Source organism: Vanellus vanellus, assembly GCF_965231255.1.
Source record: "Vanellus vanellus genome assembly, chromosome: 3".
Lineage (NCBI taxonomy): Eukaryota > Metazoa > Chordata > Aves > Charadriiformes > Charadriidae > Vanellus > Vanellus vanellus.
This window is the reverse complement of record NC_138907.1, coordinates 123,768,430-123,787,711: the sequence shown is the minus strand read 5'-3', so window position 1 is coordinate 123,787,711 and position 19,282 is coordinate 123,768,430. Positions and strand designations below refer to the sequence as shown.

At 39.4% G+C, this 19,282-nt stretch overlaps 1 protein-coding gene across 1 annotated transcript in view; it reads right to left on the bottom strand.

Annotated features, from left to right (window-relative positions):
* The window catches only part of SUPT3H (SPT3 homolog, SAGA and STAGA complex component), a 296,183-nt gene that overhangs the window by 84,142 nt on the left and 192,759 nt on the right, over positions 1-19,282 (bottom strand). Inside the window, exons 4-6 of the mRNA XM_082480803.1 lie at positions 12,910-12,996; positions 11,619-11,709; positions 9,618-9,754 (exon numbers count right to left, since the gene is read on the bottom strand). Coding sequence (XP_082336929.1) covers positions 9,618-9,754; positions 11,619-11,709; positions 12,910-12,996 — 315 coding nt within the window. The remainder of the gene's footprint in view (positions 1-9,617; positions 9,755-11,618; positions 11,710-12,909; positions 12,997-19,282) is intronic.

Below are 19,282 nucleotides of genomic sequence, written 5' to 3'. Positions count from 1 at the left end.
ATCAACTGATGTCATCTACTTGGACTTGTGCAAAGTGCTTGACACTCTCCCACACAATATCCTGGTCTCTAAATTGAAGAGACATGGATTTGACAAATGGACCACTCGGTGGATAAAGAACTGGCTGGACAGTCACACTCGAAGAGTTGCGGTCAACGGCTCGATGTCCAAGTGGAGAGCAGTGACGAGTGGCATTCCTCAGGGATCGGTACTGGGGCCTGTACTGTTCAACATCTTTGTCAGCGACATGGACAGTGGGGTCGAGTGCACCCTCAGCAAGTTTGCCAATGATACCAAGCTGTTTGGCGAGGTAGACACACTAGAGGGGAAGGATGCCATCCAGAGGGACATGGACAGGCTGGAGAGGTGGGCCCAAGCCAACCTCGTGCAGTTCAACAAGGCCAAGCGCAAGGTCTTACATCTGGGTCGGGGCAATCCCAAGCACAAATACAGGCTGGGCGGGGAATGGCTGGAGAGCAGCCCTGAGGAGAAGGACCTGGGTGTGCTGATTGATAAGAAGGTCAACCTGAGACAGCAATGTGCGATTGCAGCCCAGAAGGCCAACCATATCCTGGGCTGCAACAAAAGAAGTGTGGCCAGCAGGTCAAAGGAGGGGATTCTGCCCCTCTACTCCACTCTCATGTGACCCCACCTGGAGCACTCCAGCTCTGGAGTCCCCAACAGAAGAAGGACATGGACCTGCTGGAGTGTGTCTAGAGGAGAGCCACGAGGATGATCCGAGGGCTGGAGCACCTCTCCTATGAGGAGAGGCTGAGAGAGTTGGGGCTGTTCAGCCTGGAGAAGAGAAGGCTCTGGGGAGATCTTATTGCGGCCTTCCAGTCCCTAAAGGGGGCCTACAGGAGAGCTGGGGAAGGACTTTTTACTTGGGCATGTAGTGATAGGACAAGGGGGAATGGCTTTAAACTGGAAGAGGGCAGGTTCAGATTGAACATTAGGAAGAAGTTTTTCACTGTGAGGGTGGTGAGGCACTGGCCCAGGCTGCCCAGAGAGGTTGTTGAGGCCCCATCCCTGGAGGTGTTCAAGGCCAGGCTGGACGTGGTCTTGGGCAACCTGGTCTATTGGGAGGTGTCCCTGCCTATGGCAGGGGGGTTGGAACTCGATGATCTTCAAGATCCTTTCCAACCTAAACCATTCTATGATTCTGTTCTATGATTCTATGAAACAATAACTGTCTTGTGAGTACCAATAGGTGGTGCCTAGTACATCAAAGCAACAAACATGTTAAACACAAGATCACAAATAAACACAGTATTAAAATACATTTAGAAGAAGAATGTTTCTTTAGTCATACAGTTGGCTCCTAATCAAATGATCCATGAAAATACTGTTTACATGTATGTGTGTCTACATTTAATTATAGATATAAATAATATGTATATAAAGTTTCCTTCCCAAAGCTAAGTTAAAAAACAGTCATTTGGGTGTCAAAAATACAAAATACAACAGCCTAGGATCTTGCTCTTCCTCGGAAAAAACAAACAGTGGCAAAAAAAAATGCTCAAAGAACTAAAAGACGGGAAAGAAAATAACACCCTGTCCTCCCAGCAAAACCGCCAAAATTTGCAGTATGAGCAACATCCACTAAAATTCTCTAAAACCAACAATATTTTACCAGGACTGAGGACCCAGACAAACAGCACACTTTATGTAACCATAGCAATCAACCCCAATGTGAGAAAACCCTAATAATCGTAGAATTGTAGCAGCGTAAAAAGTCTGTGTTACTGGCTATAACAAGAAATCTGTTCCACTTGATAGCTTTTCCCATTCCGACAAGAATGACACAATATTTACAGACGTATAGAAACTAATGAAAAACTGTTTCTGTTTATTTTCTGTTTACTTTTAACCAATTCAACCATTACCCAAGAGAAATAGTGTTTTCCCAATATCCCAAACATTCCCAAGCAATGTGTAATTAGAGAAACCATTAATACCAGCAGGCTTATTTTCATACCCAATAATGGTTCCAAACGCTTTGATGCCCAGACAGCTAATTTACAGTTGAGACGCTACTAGTTGCGCTGTCTTTGCACTCATCTGGAAACACTGGAGTGATGCAGTGAAATTAATTTCCTCTATATTTGGATCCCTAACTTTGGTAAGGTACGTTTTGCAATATTGAAAAAACGTCGCCTAGAGAATAAAGGTTTTTTTCCTTGATTGATGTTCCGTCTATGTTCTTTTTAATCTTTGCATCTACACGTATCAAAAGAGGTAGACAGTATATAGGGAGCTGGTGTTGACCTTATGGTCTATTAGAGATCATCACGACACTTTTTTTTCCTATCGTCAAGGTTTCACTGCACACACAGAACTTCAGTCTCCAAAAAAAACCACCCTGGAGGCACCAGAAGTACTTTTCCGAATATCTGATGAATTCCACTCAAACGTGTCTTAAATATTTGGTTTTGGAAAAGAAAAAAAAAAAAAAAAAAAGAAAGAAAGAGCATTTTTCTCTCTGATCTAAGACATGAACTTCCCCCTGGACTGGTTCTCTCTCATGTCTGAGTACAGAAGCTGGCCTAAGTTACTGGGATATTTAAACTTTTAGGTACAGTTAAGTGAAATTCAGCCCAACTTGTGGTAGTGATGCACTGAGCTCTCATAGCAGCTTAAGGGGGTGGGAGAAGGAGATCCTGGGTTTTTTTCATCGCTGTCCCAGGAATCTAGTGTCCTTGGGCAGAAACTTTCCCACTCCTATTTGAGTACCTTACTCAGTCATTACAAGTCCCTTTTCAAATTCAAGAATACTTCCCCTTATTTGGCCTGGACACACGGTTGAGGAGCATACTGGTTAACACTTAAAGTTGCATTTATTTAGTCCATACAAGGATGTATGATAAGACAGAAGGTTTTTAATGCTATGGCTTTTCCTTCTGTGTCATATCTGGGATCCCTTTGCCCGTATTTGACAATGTTGGAACTTTATTTTCTACACCTTTTTTTCAAAGCTTGGTGTCTTAAAATTTAAGTCTATAACTTGATTTCCCGGTGTAAATGATGTAATATTAGAAAGCTGCAATTCTGTATGTGGACCAGCAGAAGACAAATGGATGACAGATCCGCGAGAGTGTTTTTTAAAGACAGCACACAAATCCAACAGGGATTACACTCCTGTTCTCAAGTGAACCTGAGCGGCCACAGGTACTTGTAGGCATATATACCCCATCCCTTCACCAGCTCCCCCAAACTCAAGCCTTCTCCACTTTTTAATCTCAGTCTTTCAGCCTCCACTCCCTACGTATGGCCAGGAGAGAAGCAGAACGGTCACTGACAACACAGAGAAATTCCCTGCAAGATAAATACACCCAGAGGAGCCTACAGAGCTGTGTCGCTCACTGTAAAGAAGATACAAACATTCGATAGCTGCGTAGCTCCCTAAACTCCACTATTTATACTGCCTGGGTCTGCAGTAATTACAGCAGGAGATGAGACACTTAGCTCCCATGCAAAAATCCCAAACAAATTTAAACATTTTCATCTGTAGCCACATCTCACCCCAAGATGTATTCTTTCATAGGGTGTAGCTGTTAAAATTGGAGAAGGGTTAGCGCTTACAAACTGCGGTTCTAAAAATTAGTACATTATTAGATTTGGGCACAATATTGTGAGATAACAGAAGTCACCGCTCAACTAAATGCAAAGATTCTGTCCCGAAATACAGCTTCTGTTGACAAGAATCCAAAATCAGTGAGAAAGTTAAAAATTATCCTTTCTGAAGCAAAATAAGTTTATCATAAAAATTATACAGCAAAAAAAGCTATGCTGTGAGGAACAATGCCCTGACGCTTAGTAACATAAAACTTCTTCGTTTGTCCTCCAGCATGCAGTTTCCATTGAGTATGTGTTGTCTGTACGACAGCACTAAGCTTTCCATATGGACTTCAAATCAAATTCTAGTTCGTTATGGATACACCCTGCATGAACAGATACTCCCTAAAGAGTAATGACCCCACACAGCACTTACGCTGGTGTAATTTTCGCCAGTGAAATGAGCACAGTAGTACTAAAAGGCCTCCGAGCTCTTTCTAAATCATTTCCTGCTTATTTAATTTGTACATCTTTTCCAAATTAGTACCATGAATTTGAGTACTTCAACACCATCTTTCGGATCCTCCCTGAACAGAAGAGCTCACAGTTTGTTTTTCTGAATTATCCCACCAAATTTTAGCTGTCTCGACTAAAAGATGCCAGGTCTATGCCCTATATCCAAGGGCATCAGCATGGAGCAACCTGTGTCCACGCTCCCGCTCTCCAAGCCTCCCAAAGAGAGCGGCCACATCCAAACCATGCGACGGAGAGAGCTCCTGGACCAGGCTGCCTCCCAAACCATGCCCAGGAATTGTTTGGGACAACACTACCTGGCTCAGGACAAAGTGTGTACACTCAAGAGTTGATGATCATATTCCAGTAGGAAGGAATCTTCTTGGTCACTCTCTAATTTACTACTATATACCAACTCTGCCTTATTTCTATGATTGAAGATTGAACTTCCAGAATCATAGAATGGTTTAGGTTGGAAGGGACCTTGAAGATCATCTAGTTCCAACCCCCCTGCCATGGGCAGGGACACCTCCCACCAGCCCAGGTTGCTCCAAGCCCCGTCCAACCTGGCCTTGAACACCTCCAGGGATGGGGCAGCCTTAGCTTCTCTGGGCAACCTGGGCCAGTGCCTCACCACCCTCAGAGTGAAACGCTTCTTCCTAATACCTACTCTAAATCTCCTTCTTCCAGTTTGAAGCCATGCCCCCTCGTTCTATCACCACATGCCCCAGTAAAAAGTCCTTCTCCAGCTTTCTTGTAGGCGCCCTTCAGATACTGGAAAGCTGCCATGAGGTCTCTCCAGAGCCTTCTCTTCTCCCCAACTGACCAACCCCAACTCTCTCAGCCTGTCCTCACAGCAGAGGTGCTCCAGCCCTCTGATCATCTTCTTGGCCTCCTCTGGACCTGCTCCAACAGGTCCATGTCCTTCTTATGTTGAAACATAAGAACATGGTTCCTCATATCCCAAGGAGAATGTAGGTGTGTTTAGATGTGTTTGACAGACACAAATTAATTGTGTCTGAACACAAACAAAAATTAAATGGGAGTGATTTAACCTCATGTGAGCAAAGGGTATATTCCCAACACACTTACACTTTATTGCAATCATCTACGGTGTTTTGCACCGGGTCTATTGCATTTCTGTGAGCTTTGTACAAAAGTGTACTAATTCACAGCACAGGAAAAATCACATCCCCAATAAATTTCCCAGAATAATATGTATCTGCAGTTTTTAAATACCTAACGTAATTCATAGGGCAGTACACTGTAAAGAACCACAAGCTTCTGCCAATCCCTTTCTGTAGGGCTGTAACTGCATTTTACCATTTTGCTGGCATCCAGCCTGTTTTTTAAGGTGGTGTATTCTTCTAGGGAAGTTAATTTCCCTCCACTGTTTATTCAAATTTGCAATGTACTATGAAAGCATTACGGCAGCTACTGCAACTGAGTTATTGCCATATAACATCTGAGTGTTGGAAATCTATTCCTAAATTAGCAGTCAGAGTGACAGATGAATGGTGTTTCTCTTAATCCCGGGGGAAGAAAAGTGAAACAGAGCATTCACAGCGTGATGCTCTACACATTCCTTTGTATGTCAATTCAGATTTCTGACGGGAAGACGTTTTCCTGGTAGGGGAGGTGGAAATTAAAACAAATGATAAAAAAAATTATATTTAAAGAATGAGACAGGAGTCCTCTTTGCAATGATGTTGACTGAAGTATTGACATAGCTATGCCTGATTTTAATAACAAGACATGGTAAATTTGACATGAAATATGAAAATATGATATGAAAATTTAGCAGAACTCCCGTTACCATTCACAAAATCACAGTGGAACCTGCAGCTGCTTTCACTGCGAATGGGTCACCTGAGAGGTTGAGAGTAGCAACGTAAGGACACAAACACCCAAACCTGCACCTCTACCCAACCTGCAAAATAAGGAAAAATGCCACGATTTTCAAGGAGTATGCACCTTTTCCCCACAGCCGTATCCCACAGGAATCCCAACTCTCCCCTCTAAATGATTTTTAAGAGAGAGGAAAGCAAAATTGCAAAGCACTTGCAAGGTGTTATTTCTCGTGGATTCTGTCATACAAGAGGCAATAGAAGGGAAATCGAATTCCCGCGCACCGCCAGCTGTGGTGACTCCGGAGCCTACCCTGTACAATAAAAACTGGGTGTTTGGGAGATCATCATCAGATTTTATTCCCAAGTCACTGTCACCTGTTATGAAGACAACTTCTGCGATGCAGAGAGCTCTCCCTCACAGGCGCAGTTCAATCACATCTACGAAGTGGAATAGTTTATTCCATCTATAACTGTTCTTACTCTGAGGAGCGGCGTTTCAGTGGTGTTTTACTGCTGTCTTAGGAGGGCAAAACACTAACTGTTATGAAGGGAGACAGAGGCGCTATTCCAGTTTTTATTTTGTTGTGATCCTGCCAATACAGTTGGCTGATCTGCCACTACTCCTTGCTATTATTGAAGTTTTTTATAGTAAGTCATGATCACAATGTGTTGATAACATAATCACGTATTATGGCAGAGCAGTGTGAATTTTTTTCTTAATTTCGTTCTGCATTTTAAGAGTATTCCCCTTTCCTTTGCACGTTGCGATTATTACTGTTCTAGAGACAGTCCCTTTGCTTCACATCGAAACCACAGTATACAGCAATAAATTCCATATACAATCCTACAAGATTGTCCCCTCTTTTTAATACGACAGCATTAGTGCGTGTTTTCCAGTCAAACGTGTAGAATTGTTTGTTCTCCTTTAGTGATGTCTGAAAGCGGCTCGGAGCTTTGCTTACTCCCCCGTGGTACAAACACAGAATAGACCTCACAGGACAGCGAGCGATCTCATGAAGTCTTAGCTCTAATTTTATGAAATGTTTTAAAAGAAATGAGTATAAACGATATTTGGTTTTTGTATCATAACTGAAACCATACTGCTAAACAATCATATCCTGTTTAGCCCATAATGACATCAGAAATATATGTTTATCATCTGCTCTGGACAACTTAGCATGATTTTGGCCCAAGGCAAAGTGGAACTGAAATCATTTACAGTTGTCCAAACCGAGATAACCACACATTTCTGAGGTAATTGATAGCTAAAAGCAACACTGCCTTTAGATCACAGTTCGTGATTTAAGTATACTAATTCCTTAAAGAACGCTGTTAGAATTTTTCAAGTGTCTATTGGATTTCCTCCAAAACTTCGCGTGGATTAAACAATCTACCGCACAAAGAAAACGTGATACACGAGCTTAACCCATCCACTAACAACGCTTCCTTTAGGAACGGATCACATTTCCTACTGTCTTTGATTCTTTTACACCCGCCTCAAAGTGACAACAAAATCCCAAACAAAACAAAGCCAGGAATATGTCAAACATTTTGAATAGTGTCTCTCAAGCAATCTTCCATGTTTTGTCATTAGTTTTAAAAACTAACGAGAAAGAAAATGCATAGTACTGACTTCATACCTGTATATAATTCATGGATCTGTTCTACAATAAGTAAATCTTGATTTTTATCCTTTTTTTTTAACATTGAAAAAGATCAAGAGTTCGCAAAATGTAATAAAGTAGAGCAATAGAGAGAAGAATTACTTTATATATATACATACAAACACACACATCCCCCAGTTCATGAATTATAGTCTAGCGAGAAAAAACAAAACATGTAGTCAGATGAAAGATAAATATTTGATTACAGGAACACATTCTATGACAGACAAACATAGAGTCAGATTTGTCCTTGCCTAGGACAGGGAACTTCATACTTCTAGCAACTTCTATAGTTTTTTAGACCAAAAAAAATATTACAGTGGAATGACAGAAGAGAATGTAAAGTCGAGCACATAACCCACTCATTCAGAACAGCGCTGTTATGTATTTTTGTGCGTACAAGCTCAAAGGATTCGCCTGCCTTTATGCAAAATATAACATTTTGCATCAATAAATAAATAAATAAGAGCGCAAAGAAAAGAAAAGAAACCATCAGTTTCCAAAACACAAACAGGGGTTGGGAACAACTGCTCTATGACACTTATTTTCAGCTGGGGAGAAATGAGACTTGCTCCTCGCCAAATTCTTAGAGAGAGAGGATTCTTCATTAGATTTTGAGTAATTGCAATGGGGAGAAGGTAGGGGAAACAGGACTGGGAAAAGGCCTAGTTCTGAAAAGGGGCTCCAGTAAGAAGTAAAAATGAGACTTACAACTAAGGCAGTATAAAAATCGGGTTATCTCTTAGAATTTTCCATGAAATCCCCAAAGTGAAATGAGGCCGTAATAGTCAAATATTAAATACACAAATATTCCCGAATGCATCAGCCACCTCAGCATAGAAATTAAAATCAAACCGATATATCAAGCTCCTACCACTGAAAGGGTATAAAAAGCATTCTAAAAATAGCAAGTTTCCAACAGGCACATACACTGTACTACAGACTAAAAGGGACAGAAATTGGCCCAAACACTGGTGTGGAACTGTGAGCGTGCTCCTGGCACAATTTCGCCCCTTGACAGCCAGTTGCCCACACAAGACATGAGGAGGGAATTGAGCATGAACGGGGGCCACGGGCTGTTCTCCATATTTGTTCTGGACAGGGCTACCGAAAAAACAGGGTTAATCCTGTCCGCCTACAGAAAATTTAGCCAGAGGGACCCAAGCGAGGCCATGTCACCTGTCCTGGTTCATTGGTTAGTACAGACAGAGCCTTTGCATCTTATAAATACTTCAGAGTAAATGACATTCAAGAAGATGCTCTTCTGATAGAGAGGACACAGGGCTGATAAGATCTGTAAGGTCCTTGATCTATATTTAAGATCTTTTAAATATATACATATGGTCTTATATAAGATCTATAACTTGCTATGATGTAGTATCTTGTGCCAGAATAGCCAAACATCAGTGAAACTGAGTAAAACTGGTATCCAAACCATCGTTTCACAGGCTTCCATGCCAACACAGCTATACTGCTTCTTGATCCCAGGCCAGCTTTCTGAGAGTGATACAGTACTGCGTTCTGTATTGTATACGTAATTTTTTATAAGTACATAGACCAAAAAATAGCAGGATGGAGAGAAGAGCACATACTGAAGCACATTTGCACAGAATATTTTAATTTTATCTGTAAGCTGTGTTACATGAAAAGAGTCCTCAAAGGTTACTGAAACAATTTTCTAATATAAATAATAAAAAAGAAAAGAAAAAAAAGATTGTGAAAAATGCATGCGAAACATTTATAAATAGAATCTGCTTTCTACAGGAAGGAAATACAAATACACGGCAGACAGAAAGATCCATAACTGCCCTTTTGTAATCTTCCTTCTCAGCTTGCGTGCTTAGATATCAGCAAACTTTTGAGGGAATAGAAAAAATATGGAAATAGGACTCCTTTAGACCATCCGGGCAAAAGGAAAAAACATGTAACAATGATATAATATGCAGTATGAAAAAGGCCTCAGACCAGCATGACGTATGAAATATTTCACAGTTTTCTCTGCTGGAGCTGGGTATCAGTAAAAGAAAAGAATTACCTCCATCCGCTCTTGTTTGACATCATCAATCTCATCATCTTCAAACATGGCTAAGAGCTCTCCAGTCTGGTCAATGGAGTTGAGAAAGTCTTGAGCAAGCTTCTGCCGTTTGTTGGTGTTATTACTGTTGAATTTATCTTCACAAAAGTAAGAAAAGAGCAACAAACTGAAGTTATTTGGTTTCTCCAAACATCAACCGATGTCCCTAGGAGGGACATGTTTTAGAATCAGACGCACGATGCAGAAAGGGCCTGTTCTTACTGTCCTCCTCATACAAGTTGTGCTACCTGACTGAGGTGATGTCACCGCAGTAGCGCCATCGTAAAAAAATCACCTTAAGCGCTTTCTAGGATAACCTAATGGTTTTTTGTACTCTACGGAAACCCAGTCTACTGCTCATATATCATTATTTCTCACTGAAGGATCCACAGTGGACAGAGCTGTAGAAGAACAGCTGTACGAGATGCCCAGAGAAGCTGTGGCTGCCCCATCCCTGGAGGTGTTCAAGGCCAGGCTGGATGGGGCTTTGAGCAACCTGGGTTGGTGGGAGGTGTCCCTGCCCAGGTTGGGTGGGTTGGAACGAGATGATCTTTAAGGTCCTTTCCAGCCCAAGCCATTCTATGATTAAACTACCGTTCTCTGGTTGCACAAAAACCTCACTCGTAGAATGGAATATATAGAGGAAATGTTCTTTCCTGAAAGTCCGCAGAACAACCTCATTACCTGCAGCCGAAAGCAAACCATAACACAAACATTAAGAGACAGCTCGACAGGTGATGGACCATTGCTCTACTGTAAGACCTAGAGAACCCTGGCAAGGTGATGGCTGTTGTTCAAAACAGAATAGCAGCTATAAAGACATTAGCTTCAAATAACAAAATTAATGGCTTCATTTACTAAAGCCTACCAGAAAATGCAATCTTTAATTCCCAGACAAACTGTGTTTAGGAAGCACTTCATAAGCATCTCAATGGCTTACGAATATTGTTTATTTGTTTTAAATAGCAACACAGACTTAGGCATTAAAAAACCCAAAGCTGTCAGGTAAGAAGCTACACTGCCAGATTGATCGTGAAAAAAATATTTTCACGTGTGGTGGAAATAAAATGCCACAGGCAAACTAAATCTCAAATGAGTTGACGAAAGAACTCATCCACAGATTGAACAAGAAGTACAACGTTTACCTAACATCAGTGTGGATGCTCAAAGGAACCAAACACAAGGAATTCTTTGTAAGGGAAAAAAAGAATAAATAAAAGGCTCTGAGAAACAAAGTAAGTTATATACAAAAAGTTGTGTATGGACATTGCTAGATGTTTTAAAAGCATGCCAAGGTTTTGATTTGGTAACTTAAGTTTTAACATAACCTTTTACAAAGGAATTTTTCATTTTTCTATTAATGTAAAACAACAAAACTTTATAACAGCAAATTATATAGCATAAATTAATATATTTTACATTCAAAGAGATTTTCCTTTAAGTCCATTGGTTATAAAATCTGTCACTTGCTCATGGAATGGGGAAACAAAAGTGTTTCCCATTCTTTAAATTACAGATTCAAAGTATAACATGTTAAACCACACTGAAAACAAGCCCAGGTCATATATTAGTATTCAGTGACTTCAGATTATGTTGTTTTTTTTAAAAACATGTCAAACCCCTTTGATAACAACTTAACAAATGTCCATTCAATTGCACATGGTAGTTGCCGCATTTAAATTACACATGCTGAAATCAATTAGTCTCTTAATCAGCACCAGTTTCTTACTTCGAGAGAGTTCTGACATTAAGCAGTCTTACTCATAATTTGGATGGTAGATGCAAATACTTACTTTTGAAGTATTTCAAGTGGAAAAGCAGAGATTTAAACTAAATTATTCTGCAGACAATATTTTTTGTATCTTTAGCTATTAAGTAAAACAGTAATACTTTGCTTTGAGCTGTTCAGTGCATTTGTAAAATATCAACCCTCCCCCAAATTAAGAAATTGATTTTTTCTACCTTCAAGGAGGTCATCTTCTTCTATTCCTTTGACAATTTTAGATTTGTAGTCTCGAAAAAACATGTATTTAAGTAGCCTTCTAAGCTTCTTCTAAGAGAAAAAAAGACATTTATACTAATAAGTATTATATAGTCGTTTTTTTTTAGACTTCGTAACACAAAACCATACAAATGTGTAATACGTTAGTAAATATAATTTTTAAAATGCTCATAATTTTTGATTCTGCAGAAAATCCATACATAGAAAGTACATCAAGGTCAGTAGCAATTCCACATTGAATATTATTTATTTGAGCTCCTTGGTACTTTGCTTGCCAACGGTGAGACAGAAATGGGTTTAACTTTCAGAAAGCAGAAATTCAGAAATCGGGTTTCTTTAAGGAACTCCAAAATCTTTGCTTCAAGATTCAAGATTCAAATTCAAACCAACAAATGCACATTTTCATGAACTTTGACATCCATATTGACCACTGTGTTCAGTACAGCCTTATGGATCATATCAGATAAATAAACTGCAATTGGTTTTCACGTTTTAGTGTTTTTTAATTTTGATATGGTTTTGGTCATTAGGTTTCACCTATCAACTGAGGAAAGAAAACAGAGGGGAGAGAAAGGGGGGTGAGAAAAGGGGGAACTAAGGAAGAAAAGGAGATAAAGGAAGAGTAAATGCTGTTCATAAAAATAGTTGATAATATCTTAATAATTTTGAGATTTGAAGAAAGAAAATGAATTTAATCTTCATATGGAAAATTGGTTTTTTTTTTGTAAATTAATGACCTGTTCTAATTATTATCCAGAGAAAGCAAGACCATCCCTAAATTTGGAGATTTTAGTGAGATAAAGTACAGGAAAAATATTATAAAGGAAAAATCATGACAGGATTTACTGACAGCCTAGATGACAAAAATGTAATGGTCACGTTATCAAATGTCACATCTACACCCTGCATAACCAGGAGACAATTAGAATGATTATTTTTAATAAAAGGGATATAAAGGATAAGGACCAATTTTTTTATTAAGAAATTGTTTTGAGCTGTAAGGTACAGTACCCACCCTAAAGGTAGTGAAAAAATCTATTTATAACTGAAGTGACTGGAAAAAATGAGAATTAGTTAAAATGTTATGCAATCATTGTACTGGGCACAATACAATACAATTGCAGAGCAGCTGTACTTTTAAATAAAGCTATTCGTGATGATGGACTCCTTTCACATAGGTTAAGCAAACACCTTAAAAGGCGATAAGCAGCTTATTATGTAAAGTAAGAAAATTCTGTTTCATTACCGTACCTTATCTTTGCGCATTAAGAACAGGAGATCTTCGGCAGAGATGACTCGAGCTCCTCGCAGCTGAGAAACTTCAGCCGCTTGCTGCAACTAAAACAAATTAATAAATTAGGACGGCTGTTTCTGTGTTAAAACATTTATTCACTAGGGTTTGTTTTAAATAAGTTCAGATAATATTTTGCATGGTAGTGCATAGCAAAATACAAGCTCTGCACTCAAACACACGCAGGGACTCTCAAAGGTGTCACTCACTCGGTTCTCGTCAGCCAAGAAGCGAATAACAATTTTATGAAAAGACTGAAAGACTTTTGACAAATCTCAAGGAAAAGCTTTTTTGTTTATGTTTAAAACGATCGTTTTTAAAAAGCGCTACATCCCTTTTTTTCTTTCCTTGCACCACATTAGCCCAGAAAATGAACATATAATTCTCTCAGGCAATGTAAAAATGCCAAATTCTTGCCATAGCACTTTATCTGCAACTGTGGAAGGGTGGCTGATCCCTCTCACAATTTTTAGAATAACAAATATTAATTTTAAACAGCTTACCTAAGTATTTTTTGAAAGAAACTCTACCCCTACTTGACTTATCATTAGTACAAACCGGACCCACATGAAGAACTTTTTTAGGCATACTATTTTTTCACTTGAGAGAAACAAAATTGATCAATAGGAAACACTGACTCTATTAATAACATAATTGGAAAAACCTGACTGAGTTTTGACCCTATTAATAAAGCAATTGGAAAACCCAGGCCATTCAGATATGAAAGATGCAGATAGGATTGCGCAATGAAGGCCACAAAAATCGATAAGGGGTGGCCAAAGGAGCGTGAAGCAAAGAACTGTCCCCACCTCCATCGCAACAATGCCTCTAACTGCCCCAAACTCCACAAACTGGGCTGCAAAGAGCAAAAATCTCTTCGTAAGGGATTAAGATTGTCAGCCTTGGATTCACCTTCAATAGGTGCAGGAAATTGGGCTCCTTTATACACAAATAGATCATATCAAACCCAGGACAAGATTAGAAACCACACTTGTGCAAGCGGATGCTTCTCAAACTACAGAGCTAAGGAGGTTCAACCCAAACGCAGAAGAGAAGTCTACGGGATTTACTCCTTTCACCTCACCGAAGGCTAATTGGTTCCGGCTTAAGAAGATGCGGTAGAGTAGGTGGCATAGAAAGGATGCTTCACAGCACAGAATACACCTTTTCCTCTAAATCGAAAAACATTGTCCAAAAGGCAAGATTTAATCATAATTTCTTTGCCCTCATCCTGGTTAACCATGTGACGGATGGACTGACAGTGAGCACGCTACAAAAGTTATCAAAAGGAGAGACGCCTTAAAAAGTCTGGATATTAAAACTCATACACACCTGTAACCCAATTGATAAACAGAAATTTAATTTATTTTCAAATATGTCTATATTCTTCTTTCAGAAATGCATTAATGCACCTGAAAATAATTTAAAGAAATCCTATCCTTCATATTCCCACCAGCAATGGTTTCACTCAGTATCACTGGCTGAATAAGTATATTATTAATCTGAGCTCCCATGCTGCTATGACTTGAAATAGGCCTATTCAGAAGTTAAAAAGATCAACAAAAACAGTAGCTGTTTCTAATATCCAAAGGGGGGGAGGGGGGGGGAAGATTTTCATTTTGGCAAGTGTTCAGTGGGCAAAAGATTCAGTCCATAAATCATAATACTGGACTGCATTAATTTTTTTCCACACTAATCACATGCATACAAAACGTTAACTGTATCTCCTACGCACAACACAAAACATACTGCGCGAAGAGTTTCAGATTTTCCCCCCGAAACCCTCTCTTGGCCCTTGCAGTCACAAAGACCAGAGAGATTTCAGGAATTCAGAAGTCACAGTAATATAATCTTACGCGAAAAATGTAAGAATGTGAAAAACGATAGTCCTATTTTTTGGCATAAGCAAAACTGTTTCTTATTCTGATTAGTTCGAGGGCACGCAAGCTACTTATATTTCTAACATAAAATATAAAGAGCTGGATAAAAATAAATTTACCAAGAACGAGCCAATATTCATCTCTGGTGTAAATCTATTGCAGTTAACGGATTTATGCCAAGGCTGACTTTGGCCCCACTGAGCTTAGAAGTGTCACAAAGCCTGACCTTAGCACGGCGATAACACAACACAGCTTTTCCAATAATCATATAAAACAATGGCAGAAATATCCGACGCGAAAGTATGCTCTAGTTCCCTAACACATATAGGACCGTAACTACAGTCTTGGAAGTCCCTTCCAACCCAAACCATTCTGTGATTCTAGAAGACCTTAATTTTTTTTTTTACCGTAACATTCAGATATGTTAATTTCTGCGTGTAGCTGAAATACCTTATTTTTCCAAATTATGAACGCATGACGACGTCATCTAAAGCAAAGATTGTATGCAAGCTGCTTACGGGAACCTCCCAGTGAAGTAAGGGAGAGTAAGGAGAAGCCAAATTCACGTCCCATTTGCATCTAAGTAAAGCCTGAATAACACTGTATAGTTTAATGGAGTTATTCTAGGCTAAACACAAGATCAAAATCTGGATTAATAGTCTCCGTTTCTACCAAAACAATGAAAACTTTATTCTCATATTGCCTCGACTTTTGCATCTATTTTATTTTAAGGAATGAACACACAGCATTTAATTTCTTTGGCTTAAAGAAGGCAAAATACGAAAATAATTACTTCCTGTACGGTTATAAAATATGGATTATTTATCCAAACAGACCATAATGAGTTCTGCATTGGTACACATATTTACCTGGGAAACCAGGATATGCTCAGGTAAATATGTATCCAAGCAATTAAAAAAAAATTACGCACCGCACAGCCGAGGTTGGGGGGGGGAAGATGTATTTATAGTTTTAACACACACATAATTGACTCATTCAAACCACAACACGAGTGCCTCGCTATAATTAGTATTATAACAAACTGTCTTATTTGACTGTCCCAGAGTTGCCATTCATATGCAATAAGCCCCAACTCCTTAATTTCCGGAGCTCAAGGCCTTGTTGGGTCATTACCGCGGCCGCGTTACGTGATGAAGGGGGATTTCAGGAAGCCATACCCAAGAAACCATCCATCTCCGAGCACCCGAGCATTTGTCATTCCAGAAAAGCAATTTTCAGCTACGCAACCTTGAAGTCGGGAGGTCTTTCACCTTTTGATGCAGTGGAAGCACGGGGAGTTTTCACTTTGCCCATGACTCCAGATGATAGGTGTGATATAAATACCACAATAGCTTATCATGTATGAGGTTACTATATGGCAACAGTGGAGATATGGCAAGAATTTCCCACCATCTCCCTTCTCCGAGCCTCTGCTGCTCAGTGCCAGTCACAGAATTTGGGGGAGCAGCAGTTCCAACATACTCACTGTTTCTTCCTGATTTTTTGAATCATTAAAATGATTTAGTCCACATTCCAAAGTACTTTGTTTGGGATCATCTTGAAGGACAGCAAACAATCCAAACGACTTAGCTTTTTAAAGGAAACCAGGCTGAACTTCCTAATACCAGCAAGCAATATTTGAGACCTCGGAGTCTGAATATATTTTTTATTACAGCCAAATTATGAATGCCTAAAAGCGAAGTTTAAATAACGGAAGTGTCGAAACGACTTTAACTATAGGCGCGCAAATAGCTCTGTTAATAATTAGGAGTTTATGAAAAATAAGTGTATTTTACAATTTTTCACATTACAAAGAAGGCAGTATATACGGTAACTATATTTTAAAGTCTAAGTAGAAATGGCTGGGGAATAATATTTTAAAATGTAATCACTGGTTTAATGATTTTATGAAGTTAACTTTCTTGGCAGGATGAACTGAAGTATGTTAACAGTCACCTTACGGCTATTTTCTTTTTGCAACTTCTGCAAATTATAGATTTGTTGAAAGGAGTATTCATTCTCCTATGACAGAAGCACAGTTACTTCAATGGCACTCTCTGCTTTTTTTTTTTTTTCTTCCATAATTATTTTTTCTTCCACTACCTCCAAAGTCAACAATCACCGATACTTCTTCGACAAAAACGTCTTGATGGACAAACAGACAAAAAGCGGGAAAACAAACATACTACGTTGTGACTTAATCCTTCCAGTGAAACGGCAGGACGGAGTCGGAACGGTAATGTTTGCATGCCTCGAAACTGCTGGGAGCCAAGAATAATGCTTCAGGAGCTATGATTTTGTTTTGATTATAGAGGAAAATTAGATCATAGTTCACCTGGCTGATTTTTTTTTCTGAGGAAGGAAGGTTGTTTTGTTATTAAATATGCATAAAAATGTCCTATTTTTTCATCTTTTCTAGATCAAAAGCATGCAACTATAAAAATACCAATAGAATATTCTGAATTTAGATATAGTGCCATAAAGGTATTCTAAACAGAGCACCCCAATACTTTTTTGAAGGCAATGAAACTGTTTTTCACTTAAATCTTTCCATATAATTTCTCACATGCTATTAATGCTGACACCTGAGCTTCTAATCCTAACATACGGAGCAAAAACACAGAATTTGTTTCCGCAAGTCACCGCAGGGATGTGTGTTACACTGTCAGCAGCTCCTGAGAGGGTAATTACATTATGGCGTCCGTTAGAGTATTCTAATAGGTAATGATTTAGGATGATCACACAAGGGTTAAAGAGCCTGACTAAATTGTCACAAGCTGTCAAAACCATTTAATTTTAATCTGCAGATTAAAAGACAATTAATTTTCTTCTTATTAGGTATCTGTTTTCAAGTCTAAGTATTTGTTTACTGATGACCATTTAACGTAACACCAGGTGATTACGTGGGACCTTGAGAAGATAAAACTCTGCGTCCCATTTTGATATTGGTTGGAGAAGACCTTTAAGATCGTCAAGTCCAACCATTAACCTAACACTGCCAAGTCCACCACTAAACCACGTCCCTCAGCACCATGTCTACCCGTCTTTTAAACACCTCCAGATGTGACTCCACCACTTCCCCGGGCAGCCTGTTCCAATGCTTGACAATCATTTAGGTGAAGAAATTTTTCCTCATATCCAATCTAAACCTCCCCTGGCACAGCTTGAGGCTGTTTCCTCTTGTCCTATCACTTGCTAACTTGGGGGAAGAGACCGACCTCCCCCTCCCTACCACCTCCTTTCAGGTAGTTGAAGAGAGTGATAAGAGGAGCGCGTTATTGCTTGACATATAGTGAATTTCAGTCCATACAGATCATGAGAAAAAGAAAACATCAGTTCACAGCCTACAGCCCCTGGCATTTACTGAGAACTTGTTTTCAAGTATGTAATTTTTTATATTTGTTCCTTCAAATAAACCTCATTCTTTAGTGTCTGAAGCCTGATCAACTGCTTCATCTTGCCTTCTGGCAGGTGGCAATGGCTTTTGGTTCCCACAGCTCAGCCAGTCCGAAGAGCTGGATCTGGATACAGAGAGTCTGCAGCCAGTTCCTAGTAGCTGGAGAAGAATTATCCCAAAAGTATCCCCAGCAATAAGCAGGTTACACAAGGACGCCTTCCCTTTGAAAGCATAAAGAGTATGTCTACAGGTCCAATAGTCAACGATGGTTTTGACATCAGAGGTGACAAGCAGTTGATGTAAATTCAAGAAGTCAGAGTGTTCTAACAAGCATGGGAGAAAACAGCCCTGTCCTCAGCTGCCTTCAGACTGAAATTGTGTGAAAGCCAGTCCTAGGGACTCCAATAAACGGCCCTACACCTCAGCCTGCACATTTTTAACCATATTTTAACCTGCTATTGAAGACCCCTACAGCTTAGAATGATGAAGAAGAGATATTTTGTTATTATTCCCATTTGTTTAAATGGAACATTTAATATAATTTTGGACATCACCACCTCTCTTTATTCTACTGACAACCCATATACATCTTTTGATTACAGAAAAGATTGTAGGGGTTTTTTGGTTTTCATTTTTGTTTTTTAGCAACACAGCGTAATCCAAATAGAATAAACTCAACAAAAGTAGGTACCTACTTATAGGGAGAGAAAATAGCAAGAGCAGAACACCCTGCAGCTTGCTCGAGCTGATATTCTTCATGCTGCCAACAAGATCCTTCTAAACATACAAAAGAAGGAAAAAAAAAAATCAAAAAAATGTACGTAGCTTTTAGAAAACCACATGGACTCAGCCTGTGTAATAGAATGGGCTAAGAAGAAAATGCACTGTGCTCCTGGAGCTCACCTATGGTGTACCCATAGTTTCATCTTACTGGAAATCTCTGCAGCTGGAAGGGGAAGGCTTTCTACTAACCAGCATCATAAAACTGAACTAACAATTCTAAGTTAAAGCATATACCATGTCTTTTCCAAAAAAAAGTATAGATACATCATCAGA